At 28.5% G+C, this 17,659-nt stretch overlaps 1 protein-coding gene across 14 annotated transcripts in view; it reads right to left on the bottom strand.

Moving 5' to 3' along the window:
- LOC143255075 (phosphatidylinositol 4-phosphate 5-kinase type-1 alpha-like) overlaps positions 1 to 17,659 on the bottom strand; it is a 92,622-nt gene that overhangs the window by 1,989 nt on the left and 72,974 nt on the right. For 5 of the 14 annotated variants that reach the window (XM_076510145.1, XM_076510152.1, XM_076510154.1 and 2 more), the window contains one exon: positions 1,910 to 2,456. The exons of 2 other annotated variants lie outside the window; for them this stretch is intronic. In XM_076510145.1, coding sequence (XP_076366260.1) covers positions 2,445 to 2,456 — 12 coding nt within the window. In that variant the 3' untranslated portion in view covers positions 1,910 to 2,444. Of the gene's footprint in view, positions 1 to 1,909; positions 2,457 to 11,323; positions 15,881 to 17,659 lie in introns of those variants that run through there. 7 more of the 14 variants (XM_076510142.1, XM_076510144.1, XM_076510143.1 and 4 more) reach the window with 5 other exon arrangements.

Here is a 17,659-nt window from a genome sequence, read left to right as displayed (position 1 = left end):
AACAGCTGTTAAAACAAGGGTGAAAACCATCATGTGCAAGCAGTTGAATGTCATGTTTTAAGTTTCTCCAGTAATTGCTAAAGACTCAAAACAAACCTTGAGACTATCTCAGGTTTTATTTGTACATAATTAGAAACTATCTGGGTAAGAAGACCAAAAACATGAAGCAACAGGTAACTAAACTCTTAACAAGTACCTTATTAAACACTTAAAAAGGTTTTTATATAAATGTACGAAAACAATGAACGACACAGGATTAAAATTTTAGTTGTCATTGTTTTTATGAAATTTAATACCTAAAATTAAATAATTTTCCTGTGGGGAACACCATAAGACAAGCAACCTTTGGTATATTACAGAAAAATACAAGACCTGTAACCATTAACACAAAACTTGTAACCTTTACAATCCTTAACTTTGTCCAAAATGCATAAATAATAGTGCTCATTGGAATTTAAAGAATAGATTTAAAAGATTGAAAATACTATAATCCGCACAACAAATGTGAGGATTTCGTTCACTCTGATCATGCAAAAAACATATTTTAATGCCCATGTAATTTGATGATGTGTTGCTAAAGCCTATTCTTACATTTTATTTTGACATGTTTTAATAATAAATAAATATACACAAAGAACAGGAAGTGAGGAACTAGTTTGCTGTAAATGATATTTAACCCTACATTTTTATAATAATGGTGGTGCTGCACTAAATAATTTTTTATTTGATTAAATCATTCACTAAAGAACAACATGCAAGAAGCAGACAATAACCCATGACTACTGAAAATTTTCTAGCTTTCCAAGTGTGTGAGAAGAGCTGTTATGAATCCATATAAGAAGATCAACATATTTCCCAAGGGAATGAAGCTTGTACTGAAACCAATATTGAAAGTTATTCATGCAGGAAACAATGTGATATGTCATTTGATAATTTAAAACTTTGGCTTTCTACTGGTTTTAAATAATATAACATTGAACATCAGAGAGAATTATTGACAATTTCTGAAAGAGTGGTCTGATTTTCTATTTTGTTACAGTGTAACCAAATAATATTGAAGACTGAATATTCTGCTTTGCCTAAGTGATGAAAATATTATGAGTAATTTATGTTAAGTTTCGTTACTCTTGAAGGGATGGCAAATAAATTGGGGAAGAGAGGATACCTAGAGAGAAAATGTCACAATTCTCACACTAAGGGGTGGTTCAGGATTTTTTAAAATATTGTGTTATGAAATTAAGAATTTTAAAAGTATGTACCATTAAAATATGAATTATTAACTACATTTTTAAGTTTCACTTATAAGCTCTTATTGTGATTATAGAGACCTTGGATAATTATGAGAGAATACTAAGTTATTTTGAAAATTAGCTGCAAAATCACAACAAATTCACCTTAAGGTTTATGACTCTAAATCTGTTAAAGGTCTTATAACTGAGTTTTAAAAATTAGGTTTGCAGCATAAAAAAATAGTTCATGAACAGTGAATATGAACTTGTATGAGGATTTCAATTTCTTTTACTCTGTGTTTTTGTTCTGAGCAGAGAGGTTTATAGTTTTTCCTGTATTTATTAAAATGAAAGACTGGCAACCTGTGACAGTAACATATGAACTTTCAACTAACTTTCCTGTAGGAACACCACAAAACCTGTAGGTCTTTGAAATATGGAAGGAAAGTGCATTCAGATTGGTGGGAACACAATTTTTAATATTCACATAATGAAATGTATAGTGTTTAATGAAGTTAGATTAAAAACCTTTTTCCCTGTAATAGAAAAGAAAGAAAAAAAAACAGGTAAAATTATGAATATAATTAAACAAGAGGGTCTTACTCTGTGTGGTAACTACAGCAGACTTAAACATGAGAGACTTGTAACAGTAACTAAAGAAAGGACATTATGAACACACGTACAAAACATTAGCTCATTTATTTAATATTTTGATTTTATTGTGTGTGTATATATATAAAATATCTGGACCCATCTTCACACGTGCAGAATGTCTCAATGAAATTTCAATTAAGCCACACTTGCTGTACATAAACATATGGTTTCATAACCAAGAACTCTATAAAGTTCCACTAATAATAATAAACATGTATACACATTAAGATTACTCAGTTTCTGTGTTCTAAATATATATATATATCTTTATATGACAACTAGATCAGATCTCTGTGTGATTGCACATAAATACATGACTTATTTTAACATTGTTGAACAATAAATCATATGCAAAAGGGACAATTTAAAGAACCTTGTCAGTAAAATCTTATAAAGACCATAAGCAGCAAGGTATAGACTGTAAACAGCTACATATTTAGCATTAAACTGGAATACTTCAGAAACTGTAACCTTGGAAGATGTGTAAGAAGACAGATGCTGACTAGACTGGTACTCTTCAAGCTTTGTATTTTCAGCACCTCAGAATGATGTCACTCAACATTAGAGATGGGTCTGAAACAAAAGACATTGTAACAAATAAGAAAATTCATGACAGTGTGTTTAGGTTAACTGGAACTAATTCACAATTTCATAACAGAACTCCATCTGTAAGTTTTCCAATAATAATTATAACAAAATAGTTGTGGTGATTGTACATGTGGTAACAGCCCAGTGTTGTTATGTTATATTCTAACATTTTTATATATTCTACATTAATGACTTATTTACAACATTGCATGAAAATATATGTTTAGGGTAACAGCCCAGTGTTGTTTATGTTATATTCTAACATTCCTTATATATTCTACATTAATGACTTACTTACAACATTGAATGAAAATGTATGTTTAGAGTAACAGTCCAGTGTTTTTATGTTATATTCTAACATTCTTTTATATTCTACATTAATTACTTTTATTTACAACACTGCATGAAAATATATGTTTAGGGTAACAGCCCAGTGTTGTTTATGTTATATTCTAACATTCCTTATATATTCTACATTAATGACTTACTTACAACATTGAATGAAAATGTATGTTTAGAGTAACAGTCCAGTGTTTTTATGTTATATTCTAACATTCTTTTATATTCTACATTAATTACTTTTATTTACAACACTGCATGAAAATACATGTTTAGGGTAATAGTCCATTGTTTTTATATTATACATTTAACATTCTTTCTTCCTGAGCACAGAGACAATAAAGATTGTTTTGTTGCGAGGGTTCCACTTCCACAGACAATTGAAACTTCATGATACCTTAAGTTTAATCTTCACTTGCATAAATTCTTCAAGCCGAAGTGTTTCTGTATTTTACATGAAGGTTGATACTGATGATGGAAATCTTACCACATGTCAAATACAGGGCGTTTTAATAATGATAAAACTTAAATCAAACAAGTGAATAATATATCTGATATTTTAACTTTATTTATATTCAAAGTATTTAGTGTTTGTAAATTTGATAGAATGTACCTCAAGATATTTATAATCAAAGTGTTTAGTGTTTGTAAATGTCATAGAATGTTCCTGAAATTATTTATAATAAAACTCTTTAGTGTTTGTACATGTGATATAATGATATCCCTCAAATAAATGGAAAAGACCTATTTTTTTATTCAAACTTTACGTTTGTTACATGGGAGCATATAATGAAAACATGATGGGAGACTACATTTGAGGGCTTATACATGAAAGTGATTAACATTACAGTCTCAAAAAACTGCTCACTTCTAAACATTTTTATTCATTTTTGTACAACTTTAGTATAAATACATATAAATCTTGATTCATATGTTGTTTTATTCAGACCTTATGCAAATGAAAATGTGCAAATTTGCTAGTTTTTACATAGAAAATAGGTTAATTTCTAAGTTCCATTATCCAGGTCACAAAAGCAAAGTTTGAAGGGAATAATGACCATTTTCTGCACTTTTACGACATAAGCAATTAAGATATAACACATACTATACAGGAACAAAATCTGTGTTACATAGTGTTATCTAAGTGTTTAATGGTTTTCAGTATGATGAAATGATATCCTTGATGAAATTGATAATATAAATGTTTAGCATTTCTCAATATGATGAAATGATATCTTTGATTACATTTATAATCTAAATGTTTAGTGTTTCTCAATCTCATGAAATGATATTCATAATAACATTTATAATATAAATGTTTAGTGTTTGTAAATGTGATAGAATGTCCCTGAAAATATACATAATCGAAATGTTTAGTGCTTGTAAATGTGATAGAATGCCCCTCATATGATCTAATTATGAAATGATATCCTTGATGACATTTCTAATCTAAATATGTAGTTTCTCAATATCATGAAATGATATTAATAATGACTTTTATAATCTAAATGTTTGGTGTTTCTAAATGTGATAGAATGTTTCTGAAGCTATTTATAATGTAAAAGTTCAGTGTTTGTAAATGTGGTAGAAGGTCCCTCAAGGTATTTATAATAAAAGTCTTTACTGTTCGTTAATGTGATAGAATGTACTATAGATATTTATAATAGAAGTGTTTAGTGCTTGTACATGTTATAGAATGTCTGTGAAAGTATCTATAATCTAAAATTTAGTGTGTCTCAACATGATGAAATCATATCCATGATGGCATTTATAATCTAAATGTTTAGACTTTCTCAGCAAAATCAAATGAAATCCTAGATGGCATTCAAAACATAAATGTTTGGGGTTTCTCAATATATTGAAATGATATCCTTTATGACATTTATAATCTTATCGTTGATGACATTTACAATATAAATGTTCAGTGTTTCTCAATATGATGAAATATCATTGATGACATTTATAATCTAAATGCTTAGTGTTTCTCAATATCATGAAATGATATTCATAATGCATTTTATTACCTAAATGTTGAGTGTTTGTAAATATAATAGAATATCCTTGAAGGTATTTATCATCAAAGTGTTTAGTACTTGTAAATGTGATTGAATGTCTCAAAAAATATTTATAATCTAAAAGTTTAGAGTTTGTAAATGTGATAGAATATCCCTCAAGATATTTATAATCAAAGTGTTTACTCTTTGTTAATGTGATAGAATGTACCTAAAAATATTTATAACCTTACTGTTTAGTATTTGTAAATGTTATAGAATGTTTGTGTAATTATCTCTAATCTAAAAGTTTATTGTTTCTCAATATGATGAAATGATATATATGATGATATTTATAATCTAAATGATTAGACTTTCTCAATATGATGAAATGATATCCTTGATGATATATATATAATCTAAACGTTTAATGTTTCTCAATATGATATCCTTGATGACATTTATAATCTAAATGTTTTGCATTTGTATGTATTATAAATTGTCCCTCAAGATATTTATGATCAAACTGTTTATTGTTTGTAAATGTGATAGAATGTCCATGCAATTATCTAAGTGTTTAATGTTTCTCAATATGATGAAATAATATCCTTGATGACATTTATAATCTAAATGTATAGTGTTCCTCAATATGATGAAATGATATCTGTAACAACATTTACTGTACAGATGTTTAATGTTTGTCAATATGATGTAATGATATTCATAGTAAAATTTATAATCAAAATGTTTAGTGTTTGTAAATGTGATAAAATGTCTCTCAAGATATTTATAATCAAAGTGTTTAATGTTTGTAAATGTGATAGAATGTCCTTCAAATTATCTAAGTGTTTAATGTTTCTCAATATGATGAAATGATATCCTTGATGACATTTATAATCTAAATGTGCAATGTTCATCAATATATATGAAATGATATCCATAATGACTTTTATAATCTAAATGTTTAATGATTCCAAATGTGATAGAATACTCTTGAAGTTATTTATGATCAAAGTGTTGTGTTTGTAAAAGTTATGGAATGTGCCTGAAATTACACAATGTAACAAAAGTTTTTCTTGATCCTGGGCAGAAAGTATTATTTCCCAATTACTTATGCATAAAGTAAATGGAAAAGACCTATTTTATTTCAAACTTTACTTTTGTTAGCTGGGAGCATATAACAAAAACATGATGGGAGACTATATTTGAGGGCTGGTACATGAAAGTGTTTACATTACAGTTTCAAACCTCAAAAACTGCTCACTTTGAAACGTTTTTGTTCATTTTTGCATAACTTTAGTAGAAATACATGTAAATCTTAATTCGTACGTTGATTTATTCAGACCTTATATAAATGAAAATTTGTAAATTTGCTAGTTTTTACACAGAAAATAGGTAAATTTATAAATGTCATTATTCAGGTCACAAAAGAAAAATTTGAAGGGAATAATGGCCATTTTCTGTACTTTTACAACATAAACAATTAAGAAATAACACACACTATCCAGGAATAAAATTTGTTTTACATAGTGTTATCTAAGTGTTTAATGGTTTTCAGTATGATGAAATGATATCCATGATGACATTTAGCATCTAAATATTAGGTGTTTCTCAATATGATGAAAAGATATCCTTGATAATCTAAACATTTAATGTTTCTCAATATGATGATATGATATCCTTGATGACATATTCTAAATGTTGTGTTTCTCAATATGATGAAAGGATATCCTTAATGACATTTATAATCTAAATGTGTAGTGTTCCTCAATATAATGAAAATATATCCTTGATAATCTAAATATGTAGTGTTTCTCCATATGATGAAATGATATTCATGATAACATTTATAATCTAAATGTTAGATGTTTCTCAATATGATGAAATGATATTCTTGACGATATATATAATAAAAACGTTCAGTGATTTTCAATATGATGAAAGGATATCCCTGATATTTATAATCTAAATGTGTAGTTCCTCAATATGATGAAATGATATACATAATGACATTTATAATCTTAAAGTTTAGTGTCTGTAAATGTGACAGAATGTCCCTCAAATGCTCTAATTGTTTAATGTTTTTCAATATGATGAAATGTTATCCATAATGACATCTATAATCTAAATGTGTAGTGATATTTGTAATCTAAATATTTAGGGTCTCTCAATATGATGAAATGATATTCTTGGTCACGTTTATTATCTAGATGTTTAAGTGTCTCTCAGTATGACAAAATATCTTTGATGACATTTAAAATATAAATGTTTACTGTTTCTCAATATGATGAAATGATATCCATGATGAAATTCATAATCTAAATTTTTAGTGTTTCTCCATATGAAATGATATTCACAGTTTTATAAAGGTTGAGCATTTGTAAATGTGATAGAATATCTGAAATTATTTATAATTTAAAAGTTTAGTGTTTGTAAATGAATATAGTGTCTCTCAAGATGGTTTTGACCTCAATGTTTAGTGTTTGTAAATGTGATAGAATTTCCTTGAAGATATTTATAACCTAAATGTTTAGCGTTTCTTCACGTGATAGAATGTCTCTCAAAATATTTACAATAAAAGTGTTGTGTTTGTAAATGTAATAAAATGCCCTTCAAGGTATTTATAATCAAAGTGATTAGTGTTTGTAAATCTGATAAAATGTCCTTGAAAATATTTATGATCAGTGTTTAATGTTTGTTAATGATATAGAATGTCATTGAAATTATTGATAACCAAAATGTTTAGTTTATGTAAAAGTGATAGAATGACTGTGAAGATATTTATAATCAGTGTTTATTTTTGTAAATGTGAAAGAATGTGCCTGAAGATATTTATAATCCAAGTGTTTAGTGTTTATAGATGTGATAGAATATCTCTGAAGATAATCAGTGTTTAGTGATTGGGCATGTGATGGAATGTCCCTCAAGATATTTATAATCAGTGTGTTTGTAAATGTGATATAATGTCTCTGAAATAATATTCATGATGACATTTATAATCTACATGTTTAGCATTTCTTAATATGATGAAATGATATTTATGATGACATTTAATATCATAATGTTTAGTGTTTTGCAATATCATGAAATGATATTCATAATGACATTTATAACCTAAATATTTAGTGTTACTCAACATGTTGAAATGATGTTCTTGAAGACATTTATAAACTGAATGTTTACTGTCTCTCAATATCAGGAACTATCTTTCATGACATTTAAAATCTAAATGTTTAGTGTTTTTAATATGATGAAATGATATTCATAAAGACATTTATAATCTAAATGTTTAGTGATTGAAAATGTGATAAAATGTCCTTGAAGTTATTTATGATCAAAGTATTTAGTGTTTGTAAAAGTGATAGAATATCTCTCAAATTACACTATGTAACAAAATTTTAACTTTTTCTTCTTCCAGCCTGAAAGTATTATTTCCCATTTGCTTATGCCTAAACTAAATGGAAAACACATATTTGTTTCTTAGAACTTTGCTTTTGTGACCTGGGAGTGTGTAAGGAAAAAAAGATGGGAGACTATAGTTGAGGACTGATAGGTGAAAGTGATTAACATTACAGTTGCAAATCTTGAAAAACTACTCACTTCTAAACATTTTTATTCATTTTTGTATAACTTTAGTATAAATACATGTACATCTTGATTCATATGTTGTTTTATTTAGGCCTTATGAAAATGAAAATGTGTCAATTTGCTAGTTTTTACATAGAAAATAGGTTAATTTCTAAGTTCCATTATCCAGGTCACAAAAACAAAGTTTGAAGGGAATAATGGCCATTTTCTGTACTTTTACAACATAAGCAATTAAGATATAACACATACTATCCAGGAACAAAATTTGTGTTACATAGTGTTATTTAAGTGTTTAACAGTTTTTAGTATGATGAAATGGCATCTTTGATGAAATTGATAATATAAATGTTTAGCATTTCTCAATATGATGAAATGATATCCGATACTTGATGACATTTATAATCTAAATGTGTAGCATTCCTCAATTTGATGAAATGATATCCATGATAACATTTATGGTATAAATGTTTAGTGTTTCTCAAATATGATGAAATTATATTGACATTTTTAATCTAAATGTTTAGTGATTGCAAATGTGATAGAATATCACTCAAATTATCTAAGTGTTTAATGTTTCTCAATATGATAAAATGATATTTATAATCTAAATGTTTAGTGTTTCTCAATACGATAAAATGATATCCTTGATGAATCTATAATCTAAATGTTTAGTGTTTCTCAATATGATGAAATGATAGCCATGATAACATTTATAATCTAAATGTTTAGTGTTCTGCAATATCATGAAATGATATTCATAATAACATTTATAATTTAATGCTTAAGTGTTTGTAAATGTGATAGAATGTCCCTCAAATTATCTGTGTTTAATGTTTCTCAGTATGATGAAATGATATCCTTGATGACATTTATAATCTAAATGTATAGTGTTCCTCAATATGATGAAATGATATCCATAACATTTATGGTATAGATGTTTAATGTTTGTCAATATGATGGAATAAGATTCATAATGACATTATAATCTAAATGTGTAGTGTTTCTCAATATGATGAAATGTTATCCATAAAGACATCTATAATCTAAATGTGTAGTGGTTCTCAACATGATGAAATGATATCCATGATAATATTTATAATCTAAATGTTTAGTATTTCTTAATATGGTGAAATGATATCCATAATGACATTTATAATGTAAATGTTTAGTGTTTTCAACATGATGAAATGATATCCATGATGACATTTATAATCTAAATTCGATGTTATAATAAATAAAAACTAGATGGACAAAATTTTCCTTTACATAATGAGACACTATATTTGTACCAAGAACGCTAGATGTAATATTAATAAAAACTAGACAAACTAACTGGTTGTTTTCATAATGACACACTTCATTTGTAATCAAAACATTAGATGTGACATTAAATAAAAAATAGACCAACTTATCATTTTCGTAATGACACTATTTTGTAACAAGGACATTGGATGCAACATTAAGTAAAAACTAGAAAGACTAACTGATCCTTTTCATAATGACACACTGCATTTATAACAAGGGCATTATACGCAAAACTAAATAAAAACTAGACAGACTAACTGCTCCTTTACATGACACACTACATTATAAGTGGAACATTAGATGCAGCATTAAATAAAAACTATATAGACTATGATCTTTCGCATATTGACACACTACATTTGTAACTATAACATTAGATGTGACATTAAGTAAAACATAGATAGACTAACTGATCCATTACATAATGACAAACTACATTTGTGACAAGGACATTGGATGTTACATTAAATAAAAACTAGATAAACTAGCTGATCCTTTACATAATGACACACTACATTGGTAACAAGGGCACTGGATGTGACATTAAATAAAAACTAGATAAACTAGCTGATCCTTTACATAATGACACTCTACATTAGTAACAAGGGCATTAGATATGATATTAAATAAAAACTAGATAAACTAGTGATCCTTTACATAATGACACACTACATTGGTAACAAGGGCATTAGATATGATATTAAATAAAAACTAGATAAACTAGTGATCCTTTACATAATGACACACTACATTGGTAACAAGGGCATTAGATATGATATTAAATAAAAACTAGATAAACTAGTGATCCTTTACATAATGACACACTACATTGGTAACAAGGGCATTAGATATGATATTAAATAAAAACTAGATAAACTAGTGATCCTTTACATAATGACACACTACACTGGTAACAAGGGCATTAGATATGATAATAAATAAAAACTAGATAAACTAGCTGATCCTTTACATAATGACACACTACACTGGTAACAAGGGCATTAGATATGATATTAAATAAAAACTAGATAAACTAGCTGATCCTTTACATAATGACACACTACACTGGTAACAAGGGCATTAGATATGATATTAAATAAAAACTAGATAAACTAGCTGATCCTTTACATAATGACACACTACATTGGTAACAAGGGCATTAGATATGATAATAAATAAAAACTAGATAAACTAGCTGATCCTTTACATAATGACACACTACATTGGTAACAAGGGCATTAGATATGATATTAAATAAAAACTAGATAAACTAGCTGATCCTTTACATAATGACACACTACACTGGTAACAAGGGCATTAGATATGATATTAAATAAAAACTAGACAGAATAACTAACTGATCCTTTACATTTGTAACAAGGACATAAGATGTGACATTGAATAAAAGGTTTTGGACTAACTGATCCTTTACGTAATGACATAATACATTTGTAACAAGGACATTAAATAAAAACTACATAGACTAACTAATCGATCCTTTACATCATGACACACTACATATGTAACAAGGACATCAAATGTGACATTAAATAAAAACTAGATAGACTAACTGATCCTTTACATAAAGACATGTTACAAATAAACTACTGTAGTAATTTCTTTAGTATCACTTTTATTTCAAACTGTTTAAGATACATCAACAGGTAAAAGTCATTGTGAATTAAACCAGGAAATACAGCACAAGTTGGATTTATTTTATATATTTAACAAGAACAATAAACTTCTTTGTTCTCAAGTTATACAAATACAGAGTATTAATAATAATGTGTTTTTATTATAAACTACATCATGAAACTTAGCTGATAATAATAAAATCTGACTCATTTCTCTTAGCCATAAAATGTCTTTTAAATAATGTAAAGTTGAACAGTAATAAGTTGTTTTTGAATAACATTTTAACAATATCATAGGTGAAAGAATAATTAAACAAAGGTATTTACCAATAACAGTATTAAAGTGAAATAAAATGATATACAAAGTACATATAACAGGACACATGGGTACAGAAATCAACAGTTGAAGAGATGCAGTTACAGTTGTGACCAGTTGCATTGCATAAACTGTACCAGAAATAATATATTTAAGTATTTCCTAAGTATGAAACTTCCAGGTGTTAAAAATGTTTTATAGAAAAGATACATATGATTATTAGCTATTTATTCAGAGGTAACTATGAACAAAAAACAAGTATTCAACAAGCATGAGGCAACCTCATATATCAAAATGGTCAGCAGTATTTGACACTTAGAAGTTAAAGTAAGAATGTGTCAGTAAACTACAGTCAATGCTTAAAAAACAGCCCTTATATGTTTATGAAGGTTAGAAATATTAACCTTAAAATATATCTGTTGATATGAAACTATGAGTATAAAACTTATATTTCACATTACTTTAACAGAACAAGCTTTTTCCATTGGCAATCTACTGGGGAAAACCAAAACAAATATGATCAAGAATATTTTCATGATAAGTTTTACACCTAGCTGTAGAGGGATACATTAAGTATGACATCTGACAGCTTTAAAAAATGTGGTTTAAACATTTATAGTTTGTTGTTACATGGTACCTGCTAACAGCTTTAACAATTGTGTTTCAAACATCTATAGTTTTTTGTTACATAGAAGCTCTTGACAGTTTTAATGAATGTGTTTTAAACATCTATAGTTTGTTGTTGCATGGAAGCTCCTAACAGCTCCAATAAATATATTTTAAATATTTATACTGTTACATGGAAGCTGCTACCAGCTTTAATGAATGAATTTTAAACAATTATAGTTTCTTGTTAAATGGAAGCTGCTACCAGCTTTAATGAATGAGTTTTAAACATTTATAGTTTCTTGTTAAATGGAAGCTGCTAACAGCTTTAATAAACGTTTTAAAAATCTATAGTTTGTTGTTACATGAAAGCTGCTAACAACTTTAATAAACGTTTTAAACACCTATAGTTTGTTCTTACATGGAAGCTGCTGACAGCTTTAATAAACATGTTTTAAACATCTAGAATTTGTTGTTACATGGATGCTGCTAACAGCTTTAATAAAGATATTTTAAACATTTCTAGTTTGTTACAGGGAACCTACTAACATCTATAATAAACGTGTTTAAAACATATAGTTTATTACACAGAAGCTGCTAACACATTAATTAAACATGTTTAAACATTCATAGTTTGTTAGATGGAAGCTGCTACCAGCTGTAATAAACATTTTAAAAATCTATAGTTTGTGGTTAAATGGAGGCTGTAACAGATTTATTAAACATATCTTAAACATTTATATTTTGTTGTTACATGGAAGCCAATTACAGCTTTAATAAACGTGTTTTAAACATCTTTACTTTGTTTTCACAAGGAAGCTGCTAACACCTTTAATAACCTTATTTTAAACATCTATAGTTTATTGTTACATGAAAGCTGCAAAGAGCTTTAATAAACATATTTTACAATCTATATTCTGTTGTTATAGGGATGCTGCTAACAGCTTTATTAAAAGTGTTTAAACATTTATAGTGTGCCACATGGAAACTACTGACAGGCTTTAATAAACATATTTTAAATATCTATAATTTGTTGCTACATTGAAGCTGCTACGTGCTCAATTAAAAATAGTTTAAATATTTATAGTTTGTTGTTACATGATAGCTGCTGGGAATATTAATAAACATATTTCACACATCTATAGTTTGTTATTATATGGAAGCTCCTAACAGCTCAATTTACAGTGTTTTAAACATCTATTATTTCTTGTTACATGGAAGCTACTGATAGCTTTAAGAAACATATTTTACACATTGATAATCTGGTGTTACATGGAAGCTGCTAACAGCTTTAACAAACGTCTTTTAAACATCTATAGTTTGTTTTTACAAGGAAACTGCTAACACTTTTGATAAACATGTTTTAAACATCTATAGGTTGTTACATGGAAGCTGCTAACAGCTTTATTAAACATGATCTGAACATTTATAGTTTGTAACATAAAAGCTCCTAAGAGCTTTTTATTAAACATGATATGAGCATTAAGGTTTTTACATGGAAGTTGTTTAAACCTTTTATAAAAGTGTTTTTAACATCTATTGCTTGTTGTTACATGGAAGCTGCTAACAGATTTATCAAACATGATTTAAACATAGTTTTTACACAGAAGCTGCTAACAGCTTTAATAAATGTGTTTTAAACATCCATGGTTTGTAATGCTGAGTTTATCTGAAGCCTATGTCTCAGAGAAGAATGATTTTGTATTAACCTTTAGGCTACTGTGATTTGAATGACGTACGAAGTCACAAGTTGTGACTCTCACCAACAGCATTCACTAGATACTAAATTTCTGTTTAAACCTTTAACATCAATACTAGCAAACAGCTTTAATAAATGAGTTTATTCTTGGCAACAGAATGCAGGTTCAGAAAGTTTGATCAGGTTGTGAAATGTTAGGTCTAGTGTGTGAAAACTAGCAACTATGTTATAAATCACTGTAAATTATACTTCAATAAGATATACAAACATATAGATCCACTAATCAATGCTGAATTATCTATTACACATATATGTACAGTTTACTGACATAAATTGAAGATTATGTGTCTTTAAATAATGTCAGTAAATGAACTTTGGTTTACTTCTAATTATTTTTGTCGACATTTTTCAAGACTCATATTTTTAAAGAACGTTTAAGAACTATATACTGCTTGTGAGTGGCATGTGTGACTCATTGCAGTTAGATTTTTATTGAAATCTGTCACTAAGCTATTCCAATTATAATAGAAAAGAGACTTACAATAAATACTTTATATTGTAAACATGTCCATTCATACCACATATTTAACCTTGTTGTAAATACACAATGAAGATTCAATAAGAATATCAACAAAAAGGAATGTCTACTGAAAGAAGCACAGGAATGTTGTCACCTACTTTATGTAGCAACCCACATATATCACAAATAATCTAAATAACATATCACAGTTTTCGATTATTAAAATAAACTGACTTTCAAATGCACTAACTCGCTTACAGAAATGGTTGTAAAGTTGACAAATAAATCATTAATTTCATATCTACAAATTTCTAAAATAAATTTAAAAAATTCTCCTCTACTTGAAATTGTTGTTTTGAAAGACAAAAAAAACAGACAGAAAAAGAGCAACAACTCCAAGAAAATTTCTAAACTTTCTCCAGAATCTGATGTTTTCAAAGAAGCATCACTTTTGATTTAAGATCCATAAAGAAAACCTTATCTGCTGGCCTCAAATGTGTTATATTTTGCCTAATTTGTTTTTAACAACATCCAGTATATGGTTATTAGAATTCTCTAATTTACAAATTTTATTTTTTGGACAAAAACAAATGTTTAAAAATAACAAATAAAACCATGGACTAATATTTAATACAAATAGTGACCCAAGAGTTAAATTAACATAATGAACATTTCTAACAAATGTTTTCATCCCACCAAGTAGTTTTAAAAGTAAGCTAAGTTTTTATATGTAGCAAGACTTTAGACCCATTTCACTTGGCCCAAAATGGAAAACATTATTTAAGAGAGCCATTATACAATTTATTTTTAAGTTTTCTATAAAAATGAACTCAGGTTTTATTTATACCAAATAACCTTAAGTTGCCATTAAGAAACTAACAGTTAGAAAGTTTTAAAAGTAATGAGTTAAGTCTGAGAAAGTAATTTTGTTTAAAGTTATTAATTTACTTGTGGTAACATTATTCATTCCTGATTTGAAACATTGTATTCAAGCTAAATGTTTATCTAAATGTCATTTGGGTTCATGGGAAGTTTTTTTATTAGACAAACAAATAAACCTGGAAGATCTACATTTAATGAGGAAGACAAAAATTATACACATTTTCTTCACAGAAAAACATTCACAACAAACATGTTTGGCACAAGGGATAGTTTCTGGAAAAAACAAACAAAGAGTACAAGCTCTTATTTCCTTGAAGTCACTTTCCCAGAGTTTTGTTTTTCCTACTAATGACACCTTATTTTGACTAATAAACAGTCAGCATGAACTAGTTTATAAGTAGATCCACGGCCTGGCCGTGGGGTGTCAAGATGAATACATTACATTTATTAACACATGGCTGCACAAGTAGACAGTTTACACGTGCTCACTATCCTCGGCAATGGACGTCAATGCGTGGCCAGGGGAGGGCTGAAAGGGAATGGTCAAGTAGTGAGTGTACGATAGCGTGCAAGCTGACCAGAACAAAAATACAAGTGTGCAACATAAAACTTTGTTATTCCAATAAAAATGTGACTGTTATTAACATGATACACATACAGTACAGTGAGTTTTTTTTTGTCATCAAGTTCTGTGTCACTTTAGAACAAAACCAGCCAGATGAACAGCCATTACAAAAGAAACAAAGCACATATTTGTCATGACTATTGTTACAATTTATAACTTATTTTTAAAATACATTTTACACACATATGGACTCTATAAAATATGTTTTCCCAAATCTTTCACTACCATGGGAACATGGATTACCCCACAGTAAAACTGCCATTAAAACATGTATATTCCCTCAAGAACTACCAAGGGAGCATGCATGTCCCCTTCTGGAAACTTCTCTTGGAACATACATGTTCCCTCAGTAGAACTGCCATGGAAACATGTGTAACACCTCAGTAAAACTGTCTTGGGAACATATATATCCCCCCCCCCTATATAACTGCCATTGGAACATTTATATCCCTTCCAGATAATTGTTATGGGTACATGTATGACACTTCTAGATAACAGCCACTGGAACATGTATGACCCTTCTAGGTAACTGTCATTGGAACATGTACATCCTCTATAGATAACAGCCATTGGAACATGTATACCCTCTATAGATAACAGCATTGGAACATGTATATCCTTCTCCAGATAACTGACACTAGAACATGCATATTCTTCTCCAGATAACTGACACTGGAACATGCATATTCTTCTCCAGATAACTGACACTGGAACATGCATATTCTTCTCCAGATAACTGACACTGGAACATGCATATTCTTCTCCAGATAACTGACACTGGAACATGCATATTCTCTCCAGATAACTGACACTGGAATACGTATATCCTCTCTAGATAACAGCCATTGGAACATGTATATGCTCTTCAAACTTCCTAATGTTTACCAGTTCCAAATATGCATCAAATAAAAAGGTTATTGTTTAAAAAAAACATGTTATCAAGACAGTTATCTATAAATATAGCAGGGTACTCTAGTAGCCTTTGTGTCACATGAACATTTTTGGCTGACAAAGCAGTATATATGTGTCACATGAACATTTTTGGCTGACAAAGCAGTATATATAATATTTTAAAACTCTTTCTTAATAATGAGTTTAAAAATTATCGTTTTGTTGAAATTAAAAACAACAAGAAAGTCTTCCATATTGTATGTAATGCATGAATCTAGAACAGTAAATGTCAATTACATCAACTAAAGTTTCATTTAATGTGTTTACTTTTGGACAAAAGTAAACATACAGGATGATAGTTCAGAACAACATGATTCTCTTAGTTTCACAACAATAAAGACACAGTTATCTTACTGTTCCCTCATTCTAGTAACACCAACAGAGGCAATGCTTTCAGTAATTCTTGCATAAAACAACTCTGGAATGTTATTTTGGAAACAGGTACAGACCAAGCATATTTAGGGTTCAGAACTGTTGGAATTAAACATTAGGGTAATGACTAGCTAGCCCTGATATCTTCTTCAACTTTATCATTTAAGATCTTTTGATTTGCACCATTACATATATTCTACTGCAATTTGCAGAGAGGAACCAATATCATAACAAGTGTGCATAACTGACTGATTCACACAGGCATCACCTAAGATGCATTATATTATGACATGCAGAAAGGAACACATTCTCCAACAACTTCACATAACTGACTGGTCCACAGAGACACTAGTTAGAATG

This window comes from Tachypleus tridentatus, chromosome 7 (genome assembly GCF_004210375.1).
Source record: "Tachypleus tridentatus isolate NWPU-2018 chromosome 7, ASM421037v1, whole genome shotgun sequence".
Lineage (NCBI taxonomy): Eukaryota > Metazoa > Arthropoda > Merostomata > Xiphosura > Limulidae > Tachypleus > Tachypleus tridentatus.
The sequence above is the reverse complement of the archived record's forward strand: the minus strand, read 5'-3'. Positions and strand labels throughout refer to the sequence as shown.